The 27,274-nt window shown below is 39.7% G+C and overlaps 1 protein-coding gene across 5 annotated transcripts; it reads left to right on the top strand.

Moving 5' to 3' along the window:
* The first annotated feature begins 9 nt into the window (after window positions 1-9).
* PCID2 (PCI domain containing 2) lies at window positions 10-25,961 on the top strand. 5 transcript variants are annotated; one of them, XM_045588804.1, is made up of 16 exons: window positions 10-441; window positions 5,205-5,239; window positions 7,318-7,407; window positions 9,164-9,237; window positions 10,317-10,382; window positions 11,406-11,447; window positions 12,744-12,798; window positions 17,248-17,351; window positions 19,932-20,007; window positions 20,729-20,870; window positions 22,262-22,362; window positions 23,367-23,440; window positions 23,590-23,715; window positions 24,854-24,977; window positions 25,509-25,622; window positions 25,816-25,961. In XM_045588804.1, exons 1-15 carry the CDS (start codon window positions 294-296, stop codon window positions 25,596-25,598), a joined length of 1,347 nt encoding a protein of 448 aa, XP_045444760.1. In that variant the 5' UTR covers window positions 10-293; the 3' UTR covers window positions 25,599-25,622; window positions 25,816-25,961. The 5 variants fall into 5 exon arrangements, with proteins under 5 accessions (XP_045444760.1, XP_036313223.1, XP_036313225.1 ...); XM_036457330.2 differs by having other exon boundaries at window positions 23-441; window positions 25,509-25,961; XM_036457332.2 differs by lacking the exon at window positions 5,205-5,239 and having other exon boundaries at window positions 254-441; window positions 25,509-25,961.
* The last annotated feature ends 1,313 nt before the right edge of the window (window positions 25,962-27,274 follow it).

Below are 27,274 nucleotides of genomic sequence, written 5' to 3'. Positions count from 1 at the left end.
GCCACCGATCCGAGGCTCGCGAGCGCGGCCAGTCCGTGTCCGCCGGGGTCCGTGTGGAACTTGCAACAGTCAAGGAGGGGGGGGGGGCAGCGGAGCAAAAGCCCTATCAGGCCCGGGGTCCCGGCACGCCCTGGGCTGGTCGGAGCACCCAGGGGGCGCAGACCAGGCGTCCCCGTCGAGGGGTAGTTGTTGGGGGACTTGCAGCGGAGAGAGCCCCAGCCTTCCTCAGCCCGGGCACATCGCCACACCGGCCCCGGGCTCGCGCTCCCACAGACACGTCCTCCGGAACCAACATGCGGGGGAAGTTGGGTCTGGGGAACAGAGCTGGGGACGGACCGGGCCGGAAGTGGCGCGCGGCCTGGCGCGCATGCTCCGTCGTCTGGTTCCGGCGGGGTGGGAGCCCCGATGGCGCACATCACTATCAATCAGTACCTGCAGCAGGTAACGCTATTCCGCGGCGGCGGCGCGAGGTCTGCAGGATCTTCATCTCTTTCCTTTGGCTTGCCGGGCTTTGGGATCGGTGGGTGGGTGGGCAGCCGGCTTGTGTCTGGCTGGGGTCTGGGATGGACACTTCCCGTCCGGCTGAGTCTCTTCGCGGGCACTTGGCCACCAAATGGGAAGCAAGGACGATGGAAGCCAGACGCACCCTTGTAATTCTTGGTGACCCAGGGATTCGCCGATGGTCGCTGCTCTCAGTTTAGGGATGTCCGTGTGTATGGAGGAGGGGTCCCTAGTCCTGAGGGATGCTGAAGGGCCCGTTAGCCACGCGAAGGAGGTGGGGTTCAGCCCTTAATGTAGTCAGTGAAGAAGGCCTGACCCAAAAGCCTGACTTAGAGGTTTTGTTTTCGGATAGAGATGGTGGTGGAAGCAGGAGATGGAGAAAGCAAGGAGTTCCGACTGCGAGCCTCTAGTCATAGCTACCGTTCAGTACACTGTGTGTGTTAGCATTTGGCGTATATATATATATATATATATACACACACACACACATACATATATACATATATATATACATATATATATATATATATATATATATATATATTCTTCGGGAAATGTCTCTCAAAGGGGGTTTGACCATACAGCAGCCAGTATACGGCAGTAGTATATTTCGAACAGGTACGTATGCATTCAAAGCTTGCATTCTTTCCACTACACTAATTCGCAGAACTAGTACCGTGATAATAAGGATATGGAAAAAGAGAAAATGGTGTTGTGTTTTTTTTTGTTTGTTTTTTTAAGTATCCGAAGGGAACATTACCAAGACTTGCTAATAATGTGTAGTTAAGGGAATGATAGGAGTCAAGAATAATTCCCAAGCTTCTACCTTAAGCAACAGACGAGCAGAACAGATTTGTAGGGAAAAATAAATTTTGTTAAATTGAAAGCTTCTATAGATACTAGGTGAAGATATTTAGTTGGCTATAGAGGTGATTAGGATCATTAGTTGCTTAATTGAGAAAATTGATTATAACAGGAATCATGAAAAAAACAGATACATGCTTTTATTTTAACTTAAAACACACAAAAATACATTCATTTGCTAGTCTTTTCATTGAGGCCTAAGACCTTTTCTAAAGAATAAGTGTACTGTGGCCTTCTCTTTTCAGACTTAAAGATTTTCAAATATCAGTTTGTTTGTTTAAACTTGTTTTTGTTGATTTCAGAGAGTGGAAGGGAGAGAGAGAGAATCATCCATCAGCTGTCTCCTGCATGCCCACTACTGGGGATTGAGCTGGCAACCCAACCATGACCCAGAAACCAACCATGACCTCCTGGTTCATGGGTGGATATTCAACCACTGAGCTATTCCAGCTGGGCAATATCAGTTTATTTAAGTTGAGCAAGGACTTAGACACTGAAAAACGAATATGAATGTGTTTGGTTTTTTTCATCTTTTACATTCTCTTGTCCACACTTAGTTCTGTTTCTTTCTTTTTTTCTTTTTCTGTTCTGGGTGCCTTGAATGGTGTCTGACTCATGTGGATGCTCAGTACAGTTTGTCAACTGGATAAATGGAGGCAGATAGAAGGGGGTGAATCTGGTCTTTAGGCTGGATGGTAAAACAGTGATTTGCCAGTGCTCAGACCTACTCATTCTAGCGAGGAGTAAAGGTAGGATTCGTGCTGGTCTTCCTGACTCTAAGTTTCATATTCTGTTTCACCAAACTACCTCTCCGTCCTGTCCATACATTATCAGAGGAGCACTCTGAGAATCTCCTTTAATTGTCTATCCGTGGTGGGCAAACTGCAGCTCATGAGTCACCTGCGGCTCTTTAGCCCCTTGAGTGTGGCTCTTCCACAAAATACCACGGCCTGGGCAAGTCTATTTTGAAGAAGTTTAGGTTTAAAAAATTTGGCTCTGAAAAGAAATTTCAATTGTACTGTTGATATTTGGCTTTGTTGACTAATGAGTTTGCCGACCACTTGTCTATCTTATTTGATTAAACAGTTTGGGGTGATGAGAAGAATGATTAGTGCTTGTTGAATGTTTATTATAAGAACCAGGCACTGTTGTATAATATATAATAACGCATTATTACTGTTTTTGTAGGAGGTAGGTCATTTCAAGCCCCATTTTACCAAGGAGGTTAACAGCTTTCCAAAGTCCTTGGCAAGTAAGGGGCACTTTAAAACCAGGAGTTCCAGCTCCAGAGTTCATGCTCTTAACATAAAGCTCACTGTCTTTGTTGTTCGAAGTTTCAGACATTTGTCCTGTCCTTGTCAGAACCTGGCTGTTTCCTAGTTTCTGAAGTATATTGTTTCTTGAATCTCAGTATCCTTTTCAACTTGGATAATTTCCGTTCCTTATTTGACATTCACAACATCCTCAGCCAGTGGACAAATGGTATATCTCATTTACCACGTTTTCTGTGACCACTTCTTTATAGCTGTTGGGCCCGGGTTTGTTTTTACCCTCCTCATAAGCTAATGAGTTTCCTGTTTCATGGATGCTGGCAGAACACATGCGATTCCTGAGTTAGAGACCACTGACCTTATTACTCAGCATAGCAAGCAGAATGGCATTAGCATGATGGTATTGGTCCCCCTGGTATTATTCTTTTAGTGTCTTTTATCCATTTTGCAAAATCTTATTTTAAATGGCAAGTAACTTTAAAAAAAAATTAGAGAGAGAGATGTGAGTGAAAAAAATCAATTGTTTGCCTCCTTCACGTGCTCTGACAGGGGTCGAACCCACAAACTAGGTATGTGCCACGACCAGGAACCATACTTGCCATTTTTTGGTGTACAGGGTGACACTCCAGTCAACTGAGCTATGCTGGCCTGAGCACAAGTTACTTTTTAAAAGCTGTTTACATTTAAAATATTCATTTTCCTCCAACTTTTCTGTAAATTTTCAGACCTACAGATAACTTGAAAGAAGTAGAATGAAGACATATAACACCCCTCCCCTGGCCCACCCACCATGTTTATTCTGGGCATGTGTACTCCCCAGACAATTTGAAAAAGTGGATGACACTATGGTCCTTTACTGTGCCTAGTACCAAGGCTGTTCCACTGTATAACTGCAGTGACTATTGCACTCAAGAAATTTAACATCAGTGCTAATGTCAGTATTTTTCTAATATAGAATCTGTAGTTTAATTTTCCATGTTCCCTAAACTCTTTAGAACTTTTTAAAACCCAGGATTCAGACAGATCATATATGCCATTTGGTTTGTTTGCGCTTTAGTCCTTTCATCTAAAAGGGTCCTCTTGCCATTTTGGGGGGTAGGGGGTGAGGGAGCTTTAATGACATTTAACCTTTTTTGAAATGTCCGGGCCAGTTGACTTGTAGATGTCTCACAGTCTGCCTTTGACTGTCCCTTATGATTAGATTCAGGTTAAATTTGATAGTGTGAGTTTCCCATAGCCTCACCTCAGGAGGCACACATTGGTGATTCGCTTTACGTCCATCAGATCACTCCAGTGTTGAGGTACCTTTTCCCTTGTTATTAATTTGGAAGCTGTTGGATGGACTAGGACAGTGGTTAGCAAACTCATTAGTCAACAGAGCCAAATATCAACAGTACAACGATTGAAATTTCTTTTGAAAGCCAAATTTTTTAAAATTCTTCTAATGCCACTTCTAGAAAATAGACTCGCCCAGGCCGTGGTATTTTGTGGAAGAGCCACACTCAAAGGGCCAAAGAGCTACAAGTGGCTCTCGAGCCACAGTTTGCTGACCTTGGGACTAGGAGAATCTAAGAACATTCTGTTCCTCAAGACTTACAAAATGGTTTTAGATTTCATTCGTGGGCATTTTCCAAGTCAGTTATTACATTAATGTTTGCCAAGTGATGACTTTCTATCATTCTTTTACATTTGTTAGTATTTCATCTGTTAAAAAAAAACAACTTTTCCCTTTACCCTTCTTTTTAAAAGTATCATTATGCATTATTTTTAAGGGCACTTTATAATCCACTACCAATACCAATATTAAGAGTATTATTGTTATTGAAGTTAAAATTGTCTCATATGTAGACACTGGGAGCCCCTTCAAACTGATTTCTGTGGCTTTTTGATATGTCTTCATTCTTCTTTGAGCCCTGCTTTGCGTTCTGGCACAGTAATATCTATTCCACTCTCACTTAGTTCTTTCCCTGTTCCAGCACTGGTTCAGCTATTTCTCCAGGGACTTCTGGTTCCTTTTAGTGGAGAATGGAATTTAGAAAACTAGTCTGAGTGCTAGGTGTCTTTTTGCTACTGGGAGTCATTACTTCTAGGCCTTTTAAGGGAACAGAGCTAGTAAATTGATTTTTTAGGAACTATGAGTTCCCAGAGTAGTTGATTCCCCCATGGACCAGCTTGGAACCTGGAGTTCTCGAGGTGATCAGCAGCAGCCAAGAAAGAGAACTTACTCCTAAAAGTGCCCAGGGCTAGAGAGCTTCATCTGGTGAGCTCTGCAGTCTCTGGGTCAGGCCCACAGAGTGCTGCTAAACAGGCTTGCCAGGAGTCCAGCTGGGAGGTGTTTAAATTAAAAGGCCAAAGCTTCTGGGACATAACACATTAACTGACTAAAGCAAGTGACAGGGTTGCCTATGACCTCAGTTGCCACTGAGGGACAGATCAGTTTGTTACTCTGTTTACTCCTCCCCCCTCCCCCAATCCATCCATCCATCCATATAGAATCTGTATTTTGTGATTACTCAGAATACATCAACAAGTAATCCTACACAAACATCTTTTGTTCCTTATTGTAAGGTAAATCCTTAGAAGTGGAATTGCTGGCTCAAAATGTAAGTGCCTATGTAGTTTTGTTGAATAGTCAAGTGGCAAATTCTTCATTAGATAAGGTGGTGTAGATGTTTCCAGTCAATGGTCTGAGTGGTACAACAGATGAGGAATTGGGTCCCTTTGGTGTCCTGGTGGCTTTTGCCTCCATTTTTTTCTGGCTGCGGGTGCCTGGGCATAGGACTAATGGGTGGGGGAGTAAGTATGTGTTCTCTTTAGTAGGTATACCAATCAGTGTCCCAAAGTGGATGCCACTTCACCCTCCCCAGCAATGTGTGAGAGTTTTAGTTGCTTTATATTCTTGGAATATTTACTATTGTCAGCCTTTTCCATTTTAACTATTTTGTGGTGTATATGAGTGTCTTGTTGCATTTTACTGGTGGGCCAGATGTGAGCACTTTCTTGGGTATGTACCATTTGGATATTCTCTTTATGATGTCCATTGTGTGGGCATAAATTTATATATTTAATTTTATTGTAGATAAATTATCCTATATAATAAAAGCATAATATGAAAATTGACCTAATGGCTGAATGACTGGTTGGAGGGGGGCGGAGATGGCAAGCAGGTGGTGCCAGGCCAGCCAAGGCATGTGCCAGAGGGAAGAGAGAGGGGACGGTGAAGGGGAGGAGAGGGGCAGCAGCAACCAGTGGTGGGAATGTTTGGGGTGGGGCCAGTCACTTGCTGTTCCCAGATTGGCCCGCCAGGGTTGCCTCCTGCAGAGGGAGACCACCAGTGGCAGTGACACAGTGGGGGGGCAGGGCTGGCCACTGGCCACCTGTGCCGTTGCAATTGGCCTGCTGGTTACCTTCCACAGAGGGAGGCCAGACTGCGGCTTAGTGAGCCTAAGCCACCAGTTGGACATCCCATGAGGGATCCCGGGCTTTGAGAGGGCGCAGGCTGGGCTGAGGAGACCCCTTACCTGAATGCACAAATTTTTGTACACTAGGCCTCTAGTTTATATAAAAGCCCAACGACTGAATGGCAGAATGACCAGTCGACCAATCGCTATGACATGCACTGACCATCAGGGGGTAGACAGTTAATGCAGGAGCTGCCCTCTGGTGGTCTGTGCACTTCCATAATGGGAGTGCCACTCAGTGACTGGGATGAGCAGTGGGAGCTGCTGTCAGAGGGTGGGTCCACAGCTGCTCAGCTGACCTCGATGAGCCGCGCTCCCATGGGCTGATCCCCCCAGGCCACGCCCCCACCAGTGCACATATCCATGCATTGAGCCTCTAGTACTAATATATATCTGCAGCTTTAGGCTTTGCTTTCTCCTCACTTATATAGTTGGGATTTTTATGTCATTTTTTGTGTGAATATAATCTAAAAATATCATTTGCTTTTCTAATTATAAATGCTATAACAGTCTTCCAGTATAGAAATATATAAAATAAAAGTCTCCTTAGCCCTCACCCCACTGGCTAAGGGGTCAACTGCTGTGGCATGGGATCCTGCATTTCTTCTTGTGCTTACATGTCATACATACCTTTTCTTTTTCTCCCAGATCAAATTATGCAGTTTTCCTGTGGCTAACTTTTTTCTTTTTTCTTTTGCTTAACAGTAAGCATATTGGGAACACTTTCCCATGTTATTACATGTCAATTTATTTCATCTTTTTTTACAGCACACAGTTACCTGTTTTATGACTCTGACACCATTCATTTAGCCATTGTCAGTGCAATTTTTATATTTAGGTTGAGTAGAAGCCTTTGAATTTTGGAAATATGTGGTTTATAAGCTCTTTTTCCCCATAAGCTATGAAAGTGAATTTTCAAATGTCTGCTGGTATGACTGAGTAAAACTAGAATAATTCACCTTCATTAATATTCAGATAATAAACTGGCTTATTCTTTATCATGGTTTTTAATAGTAAGTCACCTGTTTATTTGCCTTTGGACGATCTTATTTTGAAAGGTAGTTATTGTTTGCTGGCTAAAGAGAATACTTGTCATATTTTGATTATTCTTGCTCCTTTCAAAATAGGGAAAATGAATTTTAGTGATATACAATGTGTTGTTTAGGTTCTATTAGAATATTCTATTTTCTACTTGGCTTTTCTCTTCTCAAATGCTTCAGGTCTATGAAGCAATCGACACCAGAGATGGGGAATCCTGTGCAGAGCTGGTGTCTTTTAAGCATCCTCATGTTGCCAACCCCCGGCTTCAGGTAGGTGAAAGGACTAAGCTCAGAGAGAGGGATACAGTACCTAGCTTCCTAAGACAGGTTTAGAATTTGAGCTTATCTAATGAGCTTGATAATTATATTTGGCTCCTTATAGGTTGCACCTCTGACCATATAAACAGTTCTTGGGCAGCCGACCAATAATTCTCTTCCTCCTACTCCCTTCTATAAACTCAAAAAAATATTTAGAAAACAAAACAAAACAGCTCTATCCAGTTTGACTCAGTGGCTAGAATGTTGGCTTGCAGACCAGAGGGTCCCTGGTTTGATTCTGGTCAAGGCCACATACATTGGTTGCTCTTCCCTTTCCTGGGCTCTGGTCAGGGCTTGTGCAGGAAGCAACCAATCAATGTGTTTCAATCTTCCATTCTCTCCCCACTCCCCCCCCCAAAAAAAAAATCAATGGAAAAATACCCTTAGGTGAGATTAACAAAAAACAACAACAACACAACCACAAAAAACCACACACACAAAACGAACAAACAAAACAACAACAACCCACAGTTCCTGGATTAGAAGTAGGCTTTTAAAAAAATAATAAAGTTTCCTAGGTGGTTCTAATATGCAGAACACATTGAACCATTGCTCTAAATAGAAATTAATGCCAGAGACTTGATAAGATTCAGGTTCACATCTGTGACACACATGTCTGTTTGTCCATTTATAATCTAAGGCTGATTTCTTCAATATAGAATTACCATTAACCTTACATCTGATGGTTCCATTCACTGGTGGCCATTGTCCGAATCAGTTGTTTCATTAGATATTGTAGAATGGTGATTTTTCTGATGTCATTTTTCACTTCCACATTTACATATGTATTGCATCAGTATAAGAGTAGACTCATTGATTCCTTTTTTAAAAAATTCAATGTGCTTTATAATCCATTGTAATGCTTATATTATCTAAAATTTGGCCATTGAGCGGAAAGAGAAGTAAAGGTCAACTAAATAGACCAGTACAGAGAGAGGGTGGTGCTATCACCAGGAAGCTGAGGAGTGATTCCTAACATGTCTTCTTCTCTAACTCATTAGACCTTATTTATGTAAGGTATTATATACTTTATTAAATATTAAGCACATAGTAGCTGCTTATTAAATATTTCTTGACTAACTGGCAAGAAATATTAAGGTATGTATGAAACATTAAGATATGTATATAAGTGCCTAGACTGTTTCCTAGCCTGTGGTAGACAAAACATTGTATTAATCTAGTGCAGTGGTTCTCAAACTTTCTAATGCCTCGACCCTTTAATATAGTTCCTCATGTGGTGGCGACCCCTAACCATAAAATTATTTTCATTGCTACGTCATAACTGTAATTTTGATACTGTTAATGAATCATAATGTAAATATCTGTGTTTTCCGATGGTCTTAGGCAACCCTGCTAGTGGTTCTCAACTTGTGGGTTGTGACCCACAAGGTTGAGAACCGCTGCTGTAAAGCCTAAGACCATCGGAAAACACGAGGAACTATACTAAACCACAACATGAGGAACTGTATGAAAGGGTCACAGCATTAGAAAGGTTGAGAATCACTGATCTAGTACTCTATCCATAGCTCATGCTTGATTAATGTTTATTGAAACAGTGAACTTTTTATTTAGAAGTACTAAAGTATAAAGTATTACTGTTAACTGTAAAGTCTATATTCTTTTGAAATAGGTTTGATTAAATCTATACACATTGTGTTCTTTCCATGCTTTTTAATTTTTTTGCCATTTTTCTTATTATTTTATTTAGTTGGCCTCTCCAGAAGAGAAGTGTCAACAAGTTTTGGAACCCCCTTATGATGAAATGTTTGCAGCTCATTTAAGGTAAGTAAAACAAGCAGATCTTGGAGTTGCTAAATTGACTAGGGATTTTATTTAACATCATCTAATGCTTGAAGCAGTGAATAATTACTTTGAAAAGTAGACAAGTATGTTTGCAATTTCACTTTAGTAAAGCCTGTGAAAATTTTTGAACTTTAAAAAACTAAAATTTTAGTAAACTTTTTTTTTTAAATTTCAAGGATCATGTATATTTTCAAAAGTTAAAATTATATTGCAATATGTATATTTATGTGTCTGTTGTATATCACAAAAAACAACAGCAACACTTGATACTCATTATATTGGCTGTATAGTGATCTTTTGTTTAGTATGGTATAGAGCCCACATTTGACTATTTTTTCAGGGAAATATGCCTGGCTTTTAATCTCTTTGCCTAACTGGGAAAGAAACTGCAGCTGAGCAAAGCAAATAAAATATTACTTTTTATTTACATTTAATTTAATTTATGTTTATCTCTAAACCATCATTTTAGGCAAAGTTTTATGTTCTTAAAGTATGTGGTGTTTGATTGCCTCCCTGCCTGCAATTCTTCCAGTGTTTCAGAGCAGGCTGGGGTTGGGATGTGGGTGGGGTGGGAGGAAAAGTAGGGTAGCCCTGTGAGATCTTTGGAAAAGTCGGGGTGCCACTGGGTTCTTTGTAGTGTAAGCAGTTTGCCATGAGATTCCAGATTTGTTGATGAACTGACTAATAATTCCTCTGACCAGCTGGGCATCTAGTTAGAGGGTCATCACTTATTAAAGTGTCATACTCTATATCCGTGCATGTTACTAATAAAACCTGCTGGCAGCTAGGTTCTCCTTCTGGGACTTGAAAGAATAGTCTCAAAACTTAATATGGGATTTTATCACATGCCAACCCATTTTACTTCAAATAGTTATTTGTGTGTTTCTTCAACTTATGTAGTCTGCCAAGCAGAAGGTCCATCTTTCACTAGAGGATCAGTTGAGAACTGGGTGTTTGTGATAAAAGATGTGTGGTGTACATAGTTTACTTCTAGGATTTCATCCTGTGAATGCCCTGTCTGCTGCCTCAGTCCTCAGGCTCCAATGTTTCTTTTCCAGGTGCACGTATGCAGTGGGGAACCATGACTTCATAGAGGCGTACAAATGCCAGACTGTCATCGTCCAATATCTTTTGTCATCTGTTAATTATTCAGTTTATAACATGCAGTGGATTATTTGAGGTTTAAGATTTTGAGACCTTGGGCTAATTTTATTTATCCCTTTAATTAGAAAAGGAATTAAAACTTTTTGGAAGAGAAACTCATATTTACCTATTTCACTTGGTACTTAAATTTAGCGTAGGTCTTAAACCTATCATCTAGTTAAGTTAAAAGGATTTGGTTATGATTAAGGATTTTATTTAATTCTGTTATGAAGAAGAATTAAATGTGGTTATAGGGACTGGTTCCATTCTCTTAGTGGAATATCAGAAAATATATATATGCCTAAGTGACTGTTAGGACCAGATGATCAGACGACTGGTCGGTAGCTATGAAACGCACTGACCACCACGGGGCAGATGCTCAATGTAGGAGCTACCCCCTGGTGGTCAGTGCAATCCCATAGCCACCCTCTTGCAGTCCTGATTGGCCCTGATCACCAGCCAGTCTGAGGGACCCCCACCCGTGCACAAATTTGTATACCAAGCCTCTGGTTACATATAACTTAGCGTCATCTAGGCTCAGAGTAACCAAATAAAGTGTTTGTGATTGCCAATTTAAAAAAATCTTGTGCCCTGGCTGCTGTGGCTCAATTGATTGAGGGATATCAATTGCACTGTTAGGTCACTAGTTCGATTCCCATTTAGGGTACATGCCCAGGTTGCAGGCTCGATCCCCAATAGGGGGCATGCAGGAGGCAGCTGATCCATGTTTCTCTCTTGCATGGATGTTTCTTTCAAGTCAATTTTTAAAAAATTCTTATGAAAATAGTCTTTTTCTTTGGAGAAAGTATGTATGAAATATATTTAGTACTTACACCTTATGATACTCAGATATTTGTAAGTGGGTTTATACATTTTTTTCTTAAGAACTTACTGTTATGAGTTCACATAGCAGTAAGCTATCCCCCTGAAAGTTTAGAATTCTCCTTATTTATTCTTATTTGTAGCATTATTTAAATTTTATATGTCATACCTTAATATATTACATCATTCCTGCGGGCGTTTCAGGCCCACAAAGAAGAAAACTGGTAAGTATGAACAAAAATAACTAGAAATTAGCCTTTTTTTTTTTTTTCAGAAGCTTTAAAAAATGTAATCTAGTTAAATATGAATTATGTTTTCTATGTAAACATTTAATATGTATTGATGTAATGTCAACATGGATAATGGAATATTAATAGTCATTGTAAACTTAAATAGCAGATCAGCCAGATTATTTGCATATATAAAAATGTTTATATAAAAATGAAGTATTATTTTATTTCAACCCTTGCATGCCCCCAAATATTTATTAAATACAATTTTTCCCCTTCAATTGTTATTTTTGGTCTTAAACTTGGACAAAAGAGATAGAGCACTATAAGTTCATTTGGGGTGTTATAATATATAATAATTGGGTTATTTTAAATTGTTTGACAAACTAATTCTTAATTTTATGATTTATTAACAAACTGTAGGCAAACACTGAAGTTTTGTTTATATTGAAAAAAAAGGGCAAAAACAAAACCTCATGCCCCTTTTTAAAGTGAAGGCTTATTGACCCGTGAAAGGAAGACCAATACTGTCAGCTAGATTTAAAAAAAATTGTTTTATGACATTTTGTCTATTGCATAGACATGTAGACCAATGGAACAGAACAGGGAACGCAGATTGTTTCAGCTTTTTTTTTTTTTTTTAGGTTAAAATATATTTTATTGATTTTTTACAGAGAGGAAGAGAGAGGGATAGAGAGTTAGAAACATCGATGAGAGAGAAATATCCATCAGCTGCCTCTTGCACACCCGCTACTGGGGAACCAAGGTACATGCTCTTGACTGGAATCGAACCTGGGACCTTTCAGTCCGCAGGCCGATGCTCTGTCCACTGAGCCAAACCAGTTTCGGCTGTTTCAGCTTCTTATTTCTCACCACTCTGCCCACACTTCAAAACATTCTACTCAAGCTGGACTTAAAGCAGTTCCTTCCAATACTTTCCCACCTAGTAATTATTTCTTATAGCAGTGTACTATTCCATTGTGTAAGATAATTTGAATAATTGTGGGGAGTAGAGAAGGATGATGTCCTGGGAACAATGAGGAAGTCCCCCTCAGTTCTAAGCCTCTGAGGAGGGCCTGGGGTAGTAGGCGTAGAGAGCTTCAGTGTCTGGCTTCTGTGTTGATCAGGAAGTCCAAAGGATGCATGCTGTCCTAATGGATGAGGAAGGGTTATTGGAGGGATGCTAACTCCTGTTCTGGATAATAGCCTGGTGTGTAGATGGCAGTCCCTGGTAATGGGCACCCTGACCTCATAGCCTCTTCAAACACCCGTATTTTTTTGCTCCTGTAGGGCTCTGCCTGTCATGTATGCAGTAGCTCTTGACCTTCGAGTATTTGCCAATAATGTAAGTTCAATTTTATCACTATTGTTTTACAACCCAGACCTGATATCTGTCTATTGCTTACTTTCATGTCATTCTTTTCAGGAGTTTTGAGGCATGAGTGGGGGTTGGTATAGAGAACAAAATGTCTCACAGGGATGTCTCAATTTTTCTTTTTGGGTTGATGTGAACAGATTTAAATAAACATCGGTTTTCACACTGTAGCTATAGAGGGAGCTGTTTCTGTATTTGGCTAGTCATTTATGACATGCAAGATTTTTTTTTTTTTAAAGGGGATGGAGCAGTAATAGATGGGCAATTCTGCCTTCTCTTATTCTGTTAAGATGTGGCCTGTTGCCAAAACCGGTTTGGCTCAGTGGATAGAGCATCGGCCTGCGGACTGAAGGGTCCCAGGTTTGATTCCGGTCAAGGGCATGTTCCTTGGTTGCGGGCACATCTCCAGTAGGGGGTGTGCAGGAGGCAACTGATCAATGATTCTGTCTCATCGATGTTTCTAACTCTCTATCCCTCTTCCTCTCTGTAAAAAAATCAATGAAATATATTAAAAAAAGAAAGAAAAAAGAAAAAGATGTGGCCTGTCCCCTGACTTAAAGAATTCCAACTTAATGTAGGTTGAAGCAATACCTAAGGGTTTCTCTGGTATGAGGAGGTAAAGATTCTGAATTTTATGGCTTTGCTTTCCCCTTGGGGATCAGCATCAGCCAGTTTTGGAGCAGCATTTCTCAACTTTTTGGTCCTAAAACCCCTTTACAGTTTTAAAAATTATTAATGACTCTCACTAGATAAGATGGAATAGGCATATTTTTCCTATTTCTCCTGCTGGGAATTTTAAAGCCAACATGACTCTGAGAGGTGGAGAGAAATAGGGGACAGGAACCTGCAGAGCAGTGAGCAGTGAGTTTCCTGCATTTCTGTTTTGCCTCCTCTCTGACCAGCCTGGGTCCCAGAGAAACCTGAACTCCGGGAATATCAACCAGCAGAGATGAAGAAGCCCCAAGGAGAGCAGGACGGGGCAAGGCAGCTCATCAAGACAGACCTCTTTGACAATTCCTGCTGCATTCCAGATAAAGTCTGTAGGGCCCCGTCCCCTGGGGAGCCAGACCCCCATCCCACCCAGTGCCATAGAGGTGGAGCCCCCATTTATTCACTAGCATGGCATCAGCAGAGGTCTTCCTGAAACAAGATAAATAAGATCCACAGCCTTGTATGATAACAGTATCCCACATGTCCAGGGTATAATTGAAAATCACTTATACCATGAATCAGGAAAATCTTAACCTTTTGAGATATTGCATGTGGAGAGACAATCAACAAACACCAGAGATGACACTGTTGAAATTCCCTGATAAAGATTTTATACCAGGCATCATAAGAAGGCCTAATAAAGGAGCATTTACGAACATACTTGAAACAAATGAAAATGTAGACAGTCTAGCATAGGGGTGTCGAACTCAATCAGAGAAGGGGCCAAAATCTAAAATCCAGCCTAAATCGCGGGCCGCATGGTTTACTGAACAGTCATAAACTGTCATTGTGATGGAAACGCAGCGGAGTGCAGTGATGACAGCGCGGTGTGGGCCACATTGCAAGGCCTGGCGGGACGGATTTGGCCCGCGGGCCTTGTGTTTGACACATGTGGTCTAGCAAATAAAAGATGTAAAGAAGAACCAAATGTAAATATTAGAATTGAAATTATAGTGTTACTACTAGAGGCCTGGTGCATGAAATTCATGCACGGGGGCCGGGAGGGGAGTGTCCCTCAGCCCAATCTGCACCCTCTCCAATATGGGACCTCTCAAGGGATGTCTTACTGCCATTTAAATGGGAAGTAAGACATCCCTCTCACAATCCAGGACTGCTGGCTCCCAACCACTTGCCTTCCTGCCTGCCTGATTGCCCCTAACTGCTTCTGCCTGCCAGTCTGGTCACCATCTAACCACTCTTCTGCCAGCCTGATCACCCCCTAACTGCTCCTCTCTGGCATGAGTGCCCCTAACTGTCCTCCTCTCCTGGCCTGGTCACCCATAACTGCCCTCCCTTGCCAGCCTATTCGCCCCCAACTGCCCTCCCTGCTGGCCTGGCAACCCCCAACTGCCCTCCCTTGCTGGCCTGGTCCCTCCCAACTGTCCCCCTCCCCTGCAGGTCTGCTTCCCCCCCACCCCACCCCCAACTGTTCTTCCCTGCAGGAATCTGATCCCCAGATTCTAGATTGGACTTTTTTTTCTTTAAAATGTCATTTCAAAACTGGTCCCTTCCAACTGCCTTCCCCTGCCAGCCATCTTGTGGCCATCTGTTTCCATTTAAGGGGCACATGGGGGCAGCCATCTTTGACCACATGGGGGTGGCCATCTTATGTGTTGGAGTGATGGTCAATTTACATATTACTCTTTTATTAGATTAGATAGGATATGTGTTATATGTATGCATATTCACTGTATTAGAAATTTTAACTGAGAAATTTTACTATTCATTTAAAGAAATAAAATGATAGGGCAGGTGCATATCTATAGTGATCTAATGGGGAAAAAAGGACATGTAGTACTTTCAACAATAAAGATGAAAAATTAAAGTAATAATAAAACTTTTACATGGTAACATAATTAACTTTTAAACAAAAAAATAACTATTTTTAGAATGAATAAAAAGTACTAAGAAGAATGGTATTCTTTTGCAGTTTAAACTTTAATGTCTAGTATAACAGAAGCCACCCAGATTCTCATTTCCGCTTCTGTGTTTACTCTGTTGCAATATGTTGTTTTGGTTGAATATATGAAGACAGTCTGGCCTCACATAAAAGTAAATGGAGCAGGGAGGAGTATTTTAGTAGTCTTTTTAGATAATTGTAGGTACTCTTCTTTAAGCTGTATCAAAACTCTAAAAGCTACTTTTTACAGGCTAGTTACAGTGTGGGTTCTGAAGCTTAGCAGTGAACTTTTTCCACTGTTACATCAGAATCCACTGGTGAGTCATGCACTTTGAATGGATCTTTTACCCTTGCATGGTTTTGTAACGTACATTGAACATTTGGAAACTTTTAGTTGAGTTATGAGATGCTCCCACTATTGATACATTTCATTATATAAAAAAACAAAACCAGAAAAACTACATTTGTTAATATCTACAGTGACCTCATCAGAAGACTCTAGAAGTAATGGAAAGCTGCCAAATTCATGGTGGTCCATACAAGCTTTCCAAAATTCTTATTTTTCCCTTGAAAGCACAAATATTGTCATTGGTAACAAATACTGTCAGTTGTTTCTTGGAAGTAACAGGCTTCTTTCATTCACTTTCAAGCACATCTTAATTACACTGCTTGTCTGTCAGTTCCATGGAGCAGCTGGCAATTTCAACAGTGCCTAAGTGCTTTCCTTAAAACGGTGGTTCTCAACCTTTCTAATGCCAGGACCTTTTAATACAGTTCCTCACGTTGTGGTGACCCCCAACCATAAAATTATTTTCGTCACATCCCTCAAGTTGAGAACCACTAGCAGGGTCGCCTAAGACCTTCGGAAAACACAGATATTTACATTACGATTCTTAACAGTGGCAAAATTACAGTTATGAAGTAGCAACAAAAAATTTTATGGTTGGGGGTCACCACAACATGAGGAACTGTATTAAAGGGTCGAGGCATTGGAAAGGTTGAGAACCACTGCCTTAAAACAACCATCATACTTTGGTGTGGGACAGACATACTTTGAATGTATTTCCCATTTCATCACAAATAACATTAAAAATGTATGTGTTCAAGGACCAAGACTTAATGATACTGCATCATTAAGGACATTTTAAAGTGAAATTAGCTTTGTTGATTGACTGATGGATAGATTGTAGATGCATGATGCTCCAGTGGTTTCACCTACTATTGTTTTTGCACCATCAGTGAAAACTACACACATCAATACAATAAGAAGAAATAATAATTTAATTTAGTATTATCATGAAAGTAGTTTAACTATATGAGTTATCTACAGGCATCTTGAAGGCCCTCAGGAATTCATAGATGACATATTGAGAACCTGTGATAGGGAGTGTATGAGTGGGAGAAAACTGATTCTTTTTTAACGAAGACTATCCTGAAAACAAGGAAGAGGTCAAACGTGGTAACGACTTTGATATTTATTGAAAGTGCGTGTTTCAAGGGTTTTTAATAGCTGTGTGTAAGAGATGGGAAAGTCAGTAATGAGGGAACAAAAGGCTTCTTAGCAGTGCATGGCTACATGCAATGGCTTAAAAACTTGGTTGACTTAGCTTGAATTGGTTGAAAGGAGATTTGATTTGTGGAAGAGGTGGTCTAATTTATAATTTCTAGATGATTTCGTCAGAATCTTTTGGGACTTTGACTCTTAGTTGTAACTTTTTTTTTTCTTTTTCTTCTAACTGCACTGTGATTTTATTTTTTAGTTAAGGAATCTAGCAGAAATAAAAAGTAAATGTTTTATATTCTGTTAGGCAGATCAGCAGTTGGTTAAGAAAGGAAAAAGCAAAGTTGGGGACATGTTGGAAAAAGCAGCTGAGTTGTTGATGAGCTGTTTCCGGGTCTGTGCCAGTGACACGTGAGTAAGGTTTTGGAGACAGATATTATCAGTCTCCTATCATAATGCATTGCCCCTTCCCTGCCTTTTATCTGTTGTTGACATTGATTTTACTTCTACATATGTGTAACCCCACAGTCATTTTATTTTTTACTTTTAACAGTTAATTGTTTAGTAAAGAAGTAAGAAAAAAGAAAAATAGTCTTTTATGCTTACTCACATATTTGCCATTTGAGCTCTTTAATCCTTCCTATAGATCTGAGTTTCTATCTGGTACCATTTCTCTTTACTCTGAGACTTTGATTTAGCAGTTTGCTTTTAGTGTTGATCTGCTGACAATGAATTTTCTAAGCTTTCTTTTTTCTGAAATTTTTTATTCTATCTTCATTTTTGAAGGATCCTTTTGCTAGGTGGAGTATTTTAGATTGGACTTTTTTTTCTTTAAGACTTTAAAATGTCATTTCATCAGCATTTCTATGTTTCTGATGAAAAGTCAGTTGTTATTGTTGTTTGTTGGTATGTAGTGACTCTTTCCTTTGCCTTTTTTTCTCTTTATTTCTTTCTGACTTTCAGTAGTTTGACCCTAATGTACCCAGGTTGTTGTTGTTTTTTAATCCTTACTCATTGATATGTTTTTATTGATTTTTAGAAATGGAGGGTTAGAGATTGAGAGAGAAACATCAATCAGCTGACTCCCATTTATACCCCAATCGGGGATTGAACCCATAGCCTTTTGGTGTGTGGGACTAAACTCCAATCAACTGAGCCACCTGGCCAGGCTACCTATGTATTTTCCTATTTTTCTTGTTTATGGTTCATTGGGCATCTTGGATTTTAAGTTGATGTTTTATACTAGATTTTTCTAAATTTTTTTTTTATGTTCTTCAACTACTTTTGCTTTCTCTCATTCTTTCTCTTTTCTTTCTGGGGCTCCAGTTACATGTACATTATACTACATGATATTATTCCACAGGGCATTGATGTACTGTATGTTTTTCTCTTATTTTGGGTAATTTATATTGACCTGGCCTAAAGTTGACTGTTCTTTTTAGCCACTATCTATCTATTTATTTAAAAGTATCTTTTTATTGTTCTCAAAGAGGAAGGGAGAGGGAGAGAGAGGTAGAAACATCAATGATTTGTTTGAGAGAGTCAATGTTTGGCTGCCTCCAGCACGCCTCCTATTGGGGATTGAGCCCACAACCCCGGCATGTGCCCCTGACCAGAATCGAACCCAGTACCCTTCAGTCCATAGGCCCACATTCTATCTATTGAGCCAAACCAGCTAGGGCCACTATTTAAGTTTTGCTTCTAGACTTTCCATCTGATTCTATTTTAGAGTTTCCATTTTTCTCCTGAAACTCCATCTCTTCACCCATTATAAAGCTATGTTTAATTGAGTTTTAGGATATTTTAAAGCAAAGAAAGGAAAAGCTTTCCATGTGTAAATAAACAAAATCTCTTTTCCCCAGAATAGTGTTTCAGTTTCTCATTTCTCACCAACTCTGCCCCCACCAGCCCCACCTCAAAACATCCCACTGAAGCTGACTTACAGCAGTTCCTCTCAGTACTTCCCCACTGAAGCTCTCCACACGCGCCATTCCTTTGCCTGGCGTGTCTTCCCAGCGTCTCATCTGGTTGTCTGCTATGTCACAGCTTTCAGCCTCTCTAATGCCCCCCATCACCGAACATCTCCTTTCATAACGTTTCATGACAGACGGTACATGGTGTTCACTACACTCACCAAAAATAATTATGTGGATGATGTTTGTTTGATTTCAAAGTCGTGAGGGCATGTATGCGGTTTTCACAGGGTGTCTCTCACACCGAGGTAGCCCTCAGGAAATACTGATTACATGGATACTTGGACTTCTGTTTGATTATGTGTTTCTGCAGAGCAGTGATCTTCATGACCTTGGTTGGTTTGGCAATGGTTTTCTTAGCTGTGAAACCAAAAGCACAAGCACCTGAAGGAAAAACAGATAAATTGGTCTTCATCATAATAAAAAAGTTTTGTGCTTCAAAGGACACTACCAAAAAAATGAAAAACCATAAAATGCTTTATAACTATTAGCTTTTACATACTATTGCTGCAAATTAAGCAGGTTGTGTGTGTGTGTGTGTGTGTGTGTGTGTGTGTTTCATATATTTTATTGATTTTTTATAGAGAGGAAGAGAGGGACAGAGAGTTAGAAATATCAATGAGAGAGAGTCATCGATCAGCTGCCTCTTGCACCCCCACCTCCCCAGGGGTGGGGGGAGATGTGCCCGCAACCAAGATACATGCCCCCGACTGGATTCGAACCCGGGACCTTTCAGTCTGCAGGCCGACGCTCTATCCACTGAGCCAAACCGGTTTCGGCCAAACTAGGCGGTTTTTAGGTGCTGCAGCAGAGGGAGGGTATTACCTAATATTTAATTGGGGTTAGAATTCCTGGTTGGGACTCTTCAGTCTTACCTATTAGATAAGACATCTTCTTTCAAATGTTTTATTTGTAAGACTTTATCTCAACATATCAGTTTGTTTAGACAGTTTATTTTGTGATTTATAAATATAATTCTTATTTCCTATGTAACTGGATAAAAATTTTCCCCCCATAGTCGTGCTGGTATAGAGGATTCTAAGAAGTGGGGGATGCTGTTTCTGGTGAATCAGTTATTCAAGATTTACTTTAAGGTACGCTTCTGTTTGAATGGTGTATAAATTTCTTTCTCCTGTCTTCCCAGATACTATTTCTATTAATTATCAGCTAGCTCCCCTGGCATTGCTTGGGAAATGGTCATCACCTAGCCCTATTTGTAATCCTCAGAGCTAACATTTGTTGAGTGCCTGCTAAGAGCAAGGCACTATTGTAAGAAGTGTCTTATTTAAACATCAGCCCTACGAGGTAAGCTTTTAGCTCCAGGGGTAACTAAGGTGCCCCCATGTTAAGCGGTGTGTGCCGGTGTGCTGAGCTGGGCTTTCAGTGAGGAGTTTCACTCCAGAGCCTTCTGCCAGCTGTCCTAGTGATTAACTACAGAACATGTGGGCCTGTGAATGGGCAAAGAAATCATTCTTTGGTACGTGAAGTTGTCCAGGTGGAGAGCAGTTAGTTATGTCACACACCAGCGGCTGGCCCCTGGCCCCTGAGGGAGCAAGGGGGGGGGGGGTTCATTCGGAGGGAACATCTGCCCTGGAAGCACCTCTACCTGATGCTCTTCTTAGGGCTTTCTCAAGTGGATGTAATCTGTGTCATATGGCTTCTCTTTTGATTTTAGAATTATATGATCAATTTTGATGATGGGAATGGTTTTTATAATTCCCACTTTAAGGGTACACATGCTTAGTAAAGTAGAAGTCTAAGTTGGTCCTGCCTTTTTAAAAAATAATATTTTTAGTGGATTGTAATTTGTTGTAGATCAACAAACTCCATTTGTGTAAACCTCTCATCAGAGCCATCGACAGCTCAAACCTGAAAGATGATTATAGCACAGCACAGAGAGTAACATACAGGTACTATGTTGGACGAAAGGCCATGTTCGATAGTGACTTTAAGCAAGGTATGTTGTTAATTCTTTTTTTTTTTTTTTTTTTTTTTTTTTTTTTTTTTTTTTTTTTTTTTTTTTTAGCATTTTAAATCCATTGCATTCTGAACAACTCTGTGATGTACACAATTGCAATTTATTATTATTTAAGTGGAATGTAGCTATAAACCAAGTTCAAGTTATTTTTTTGTTTGTTTATTTTTGACACTAAAATTGGTTAAATAAAAGGGAAATTGTATTTGATGTTTTTTAATCCATGCTGGGTCTCTGAAATACATGCAGACTCCATTATTCTTGGCATTTGATAAAAATAATTGTTTTCTCCCTTTGCCTGTGCTGATCATACTGGCACAGGTCATGGAGACTGGGGCAGCAGGTAGCACAGCTGCTAGCTTGCTGCTTAGAAATCCCACCTGGAATGCCTGGTGAGCAGTGGGAATGTGTCCTTGTTCTGGTGTCTTTAGTGTTTGTGGCCATAGGCGATGGTGTCATTACCACATCAGAATGGCACTTTCGTGAAATTACATTTTTGTGCAATTTATATCATTAACTTTCTCAAGAACATGATGCCAGTTTTTTAATATATATATATATATTTTTTTTTAATTGATTTTTTACAGAGAGGAAGGAGATAGAGAGCTAGAATCGTCGATGAGAGAGAAACATCGACCAGCCGCCTCCTGCACATCCCCTTCCGCGGATGTGCCCACAACCAATGTGCATGCCCTTGACCGGAATCGAACCTGGGACTCTTCAGTCCGCAGACCACTGAGCCAAACCGGCTTCGGCTGATGCCAGTTTTTTTTCTTTTTAAACTTTTTGATTAGCTGGCATGAGGTGGTTCTTTATAACTTCTTTTATGTACTCAGACTAGACTTTTTAACTCACCTCTCCCAACAGCTATTTGCATGTGAAACAACATAACATCAGGCAATATAAGATATATAAAATCACTTTCTCTCCCCATGTCTTATAGCCCTGGATTCTCTGATAACATAATAGCTCTTTCATCTTATTTTTTATTCCATAGGCATATATAGACTAATTTCAAATTTTCTTTCACAAAAAAATTTTCATAGATATAGAGCTTTTGAAAATGAGTTTTCCTTGATTATTCCTCATCACTGCTTTTTTTCTTAAATTATGAAGCATAAGAAGAAAAGCTTTTAAATTATATTCAAATCTATTAAGGCATTGATAATTCTTTGCTACATGAAGGTTCGAGTGTTTTTAATATCCAACAGCAAGAAATGATTTATTAGTATTAATGGTAGACATTTATAGTTTCTGAAAACTTTAGAATCTTTGTGTAAGGATAAATGGCAGGATAAAGAGCAGAGACGGAACTTGAATAGCTTAGTATTTTAAAAGATGCTCTGGTCTGATATTTGCCGATGTCTCTGCAGCTGAGGAGTACCTGTCCTTTGCCTTTGAGCACTGTCACCGTTTAAGTCAGAAGAACAAAAGGATGATTTTGATATATTTACTTCCAGTAAAAATGCTATTGGTGAGTTATTCAGTTCTTATAGAGCCCTTTGCTTTCAAGAGGTTTATAGACTTTTAAAATTACCCAGATGGTATGTAGTTGATCACAACCTGAGCTGCATATGAGCCCAGCCCAAAATAGAGGAAGATAGCTTTGTGTGTAGCCTAAACTATGTATCTTCATCATTGGCACTTCCTCATCCTTCTTTAAAGGCTTTCTTTGTATTTCCTTCCTATTTAAAGTATTTAATTAAAAAATTGAACGTAATATAGGACAAATAAAATAAGTTCATATTATTTATATTCCCCCTAAAAAAATCTACATTAATAGAAATGGATTAGCCAAGAACGAAAAATGTCATTCTAGCCTAATGTCATTCTAGTAGGTGTTTCATTTGATCACCAAAAGTTATTTTACTTAACAGTGACAAATAACTAATATGTTATAGGCTAGCAAAACATTCTCAAAGTGATAGACCTTTCTGTCTTCCCATTTAATATTTCCTAAAAATTTACCAAAGCAATGCACACATTTGGTCAAATTTTTTTAGTTCAGGATAACTTGTAATGGCAAAGGTACAATGTTGTATATACCCCTTTTTATTTCTAACTATTCTTCACAGAGGCAAAGAGGGTAATTTTTTTTAGCTTTCTTCTTCCAGAGATTGTGTCTGTATTTCTAAATCTGAATTTAAAAATTTCTTCAGTTATCACTTCACTCATGATATTAAGGACAAGAGACATGGGAAGGTCAAGATCAAGGTTATATGTAACTAAATGACACAACTATATGAAGGTTTTATGATTTCTAGACCAGTTTCCCCCCTAGCATACTTGATGTTTTTAATTCTTATTCAGCTACTTAAGAAGAAATTCTAAGAAGTACAAGTTTGTAAGTTTTTAAAACTTAGTTCCCGATAAGAATTGTATCAAAAACAATTCTGTTTAAAAAAACAAACAACAAAAAAACAAATTCTGTTAAAAATGAAAGGGCTCTTATTCTGGAAAATTAACTCTTCGTCTTAGGGTCATATGCCAACCATTGAGCTTTTGAAAAAGTATCATCTCATGCAGTTTGCTGAAGTAACCAAAGCTGTAAGGTAGAGTATTTTATTTTTTTCCATTTGGGATTTTTTAAAATACAAAATTAATAAAAATTTCACACATGTTCAGCCAATTGCTTTTGTGTGCTCTCATCCTGGGGTTTTGTTTTGTGACCATGCTTGCTTATCTTTCCCCCGTCACCCAGTGAAGGCAATCTCCTCCTATTGAACGAGGCTCTAGCGAAGCATGAGACCTTCTTTATTCGCTGTGGCATCTTCCTTATCCTTGAAAAGCTGAAGATCATCACCTACAGGAATCTTTTTAAGAAAGTGTAAGCATAGTATTTTTCTAATAAGTTTAAACTTTGTGTATGAGTTGCCAGGTTAAGAAAATTTACAATAACAGGTGCTGTGTCTTTTGAGATAGAGATGTCAGTCTGTATAATCAAGGTCCCATCACTTTTCCTTTAAATGTGCAGAATGAAGTGAAAATTCCGTGGCCAGCCCACTGCCTCTAGGTATTGGTGCCGCACAGTGAGTGAGCAAAGGCTCACTTCTGGGAGGGATAACTTGGGATATGTATAAGAGAACTTTGCAATAGATATTTTATTTTTATTTATTTATTTTTGTATATTTTATTGATTTTTTAAAAATATGTATTTTATTGATTTTTCACAGAGAGAAAGAGAGAGGGATAGAGAGTTAGAAACATTGATGAGAGAGAATCATCGATCAGCTGCTTCCTGCACACACCCTACTGGGGATGTGCCCGCAACCAAGGTATTATACATGCCCTTGACCGGAATCGAACCCGGGACCTTCCAGTCCACAAGCCGACGCTCTATCCACTGAGCCAAACCGGTTTCGGTATGCAATAGATATTTTAGAACTCCAGCCCTAAGAATAAAATATTTCACGTTTTATCAGAGTATGTGGGACAGAGTTATTCATTTTCTTTATTCATAATTAACTAAACCTCTTCCTGCCACTCCTGTCTGTCAGAAAGTTGAATTCTTCTGCAGTTGTTTGTTTTCATCCATGTAACACTGGAAGTTGATTCTTCTTCAAGGCCTGATCCCAACAGGATCTCAGTTAATGAAACGTCAAACAAAGGCAGATTTTTTATAGCTGTAGGTAGTACATAAAAAATGGCAATGACCATATTTCATCGAATCCATTTTAAGATTTCAGAGATAGAAAATGCCTGCATCTTAGATTCCATGAAATATTCAGTAAATATAAAAAATTATACTTGTACTAGTGGCTTTTTTAAATTGAGAAGACAAAATTATATTTAATAGTTCTTATTTTTAGAGTGTACTTAATAGATGGAAGATGATTTTTATTCGTTTTGAACAGTGTTTAGTAGAAAATGTGTTTTCTACTGACTCAGTCAGTGCTCCTTTTCTTACTTTTGAAGTACTTGCATCCTGTTGGTAACTGGTGTGAATCTCTGTTTCCCTCTTTTAGGTACTTGTTACTCAAAACACACCAGTTATCTCTGGATGCTTTTCTAGTTGCTTTGAAATTCATGCAAGTGGAAGACGTGGACATCGATGAAGTCCAGTGTATTCTGGCCAACCTGATATACATGGTGCGTGAGCTCCTTGGTTCAGGTTAGGACTTGGTCTAGATCAGCGGTCGCCAACTTTCCGGAACTCATGGACCACCAGTGGTCTGTGGACCACAGGTTGGCAACTGCTGCTCCAAAGGTTTCCTTAAACCAGCTGTCACCAACCTTTCGGTCCTCATGACTTCCAGTGGTCCACGGATCACTGGTTGGTGACCACTGGTCTAGAATGTGAAGCTTTGATGCACTGTCAGACCCTTTAAAAAGTTATTATCAGACCCTTTTCCTTTGTGAAGGTATTTTCTGATAGAATTAATTGTATCCCAGGAAATGCCATGGTAATCAAAGGGCTTTTTACTAGAGGGTGCGGGTGGGTGGATATATTGTAATATATATTTCTATATTCTCTACATATGACTTTATTCATTGTTCTCCCAGTGACTTGAATTGCACTATGATTGGCGAAGAATGCTTATGCCACAAGGATAAGTAATTAACTCAACATCAGTGATGTGACTCAGGAAGGTAAACTAACCCTCTGTTTTTCTCCTACAGGGTCACATCAAAGGCTATATATCACATCAGCATCAGAAGCTAGTTGTTAGCAAGCAAAATCCATTTCCTCCACTGTCTACAGTGTGCTGAATGTATAAACAGCCCTGGGAAGAAGTATGTTCCTTTGGTGTTTATCGTACTGATGAAAGCAGTCCTTTGCTATGATGTTACTTTCTGCAGCTGGAATCGCTTTGGGGCTCTTCTCTCAGGGATGTTGAGACTGAGTTCCCTGCTTCCACAACCACCTTGACATTTCCTCATCTCTCGTTACTGTAGACCTCATGGAGACTTGGAATTTCTTTTTCAGATGTCGCTGACCCTCTCTTGTCTCTGGAGTGTTGGTGAAACTTCTGTCAATGAGGCTCTTCTCCAAGGCAGCTACAGTTTACTTTTCCTAAGAGTTATGCACAAATGCATATATAATTTTTCTATAAAAAAGACATTCTGAATTTATACAAGTGAAATAGTTTTTTATTATATCTTCTGGGAAATGAAATTTTGCAAAGATTTTAAAATTCACTCTTTCACCCCCACTGTCCTTACCATTAGTCTGCGTTAAATTAGCATATTTATTTTTGCCAAGGTCCTTTCAGAGAAGTGTGCCAGTGCACCTACAGATTGGCAAAAAAAAAAAATAAATAATAATAATAATTCTCGGGTTAAATATATATCAGAAATGAAGGAGATACATAGTGTGTTTAAGACCTACCTGTAAGACTTAAAAATCTGAATTGTGTATACATTTCCTATATTTCACTCAGAAAACTTTAAATCAACATACATTTATTTTTATTTTTTATTGTTTAAAATATTATGTGTCTCCTTTCACCACCCCCCCTCCCCCCATTAACCCTCTTGGCCACTCCTGCCCTCGAAGGCAAGCCCCCACCGCCCCAGTGTCTGTGTCCATTGGTCATGCTGATATGCATGCATACAAATCCTTTGGTTGATTTCTAACCCCCCTCCCCTACCTTCTCCCTGAGGTTGGACAGTCTGCTCAGTACCACCTTGTCTCTGGATCCAATTTATGTTGATCATTATATTCCACACTAGAGGCCTGGTGCACAAAATCCGTGCCCAGATAGGGTCCCCCTGGCTGGCAATCAGGGCCAGTCGGGGTCTTCTTTCCGGGCTGCCAGATGCTGGCTGGGCCTTCCTTAGTTCCATGCCACCCCCTGGTGGTTAGCACATGTCACTGAGGGCCATTGAACTCCTGGTCTCCCAGTCGAATTCACAAGGGGACAATTTGCATATTAGCCTTTTATATATATGTATTGATATGAATGAGGTCATGTGATATTTATCTTTCTCTGACTGGCTTATTTTGCTTAGCATAATGCTCTCCAGTTTCATACATGCTGTTGCAAATGGTAAAAGTTCCTTCTTTTTTATAGCAGTGTAGTAGTCCATGGTGTAGATGTACAACAGTTTTTTAATCCACTCATCTGCTGATAGGCACTTAGGCTGTTTCCAAATCTTGGCTACTATAAATTGTGCTGCTATGAACAGAGGGGTGTATATATCTTTTCTTATTGGTGTTTCTGATTTCTTGGGATGTATTCCTAGAAGTGGGATTACTGGGTCACGTGAGAGTTTCATTTTTAACTTTTTGAGGACACTCAATACTCTTTTCCACAGTGGCTGCACCAGTCTACATTCCCACCAGCAGTGCACAACAGTTCCCTTTTCACCACATTCTCCCTAGCCCTTATTGATTGTTGATTTTTTGATGATAGCCATTCTGACAGGTGTGAGATGGTACCTCA

The sequence above is a fragment of the Pipistrellus kuhlii genome, unplaced genomic scaffold (assembly GCF_014108245.1).
Source record: "Pipistrellus kuhlii isolate mPipKuh1 unplaced genomic scaffold, mPipKuh1.p scaffold_m20_p_3, whole genome shotgun sequence".
In the NCBI taxonomy this organism is placed as follows: Eukaryota; Metazoa; Chordata; class Mammalia; order Chiroptera; family Vespertilionidae; genus Pipistrellus; species Pipistrellus kuhlii.
This window is presented reverse-complemented; position numbering and strand designations above follow the sequence as displayed.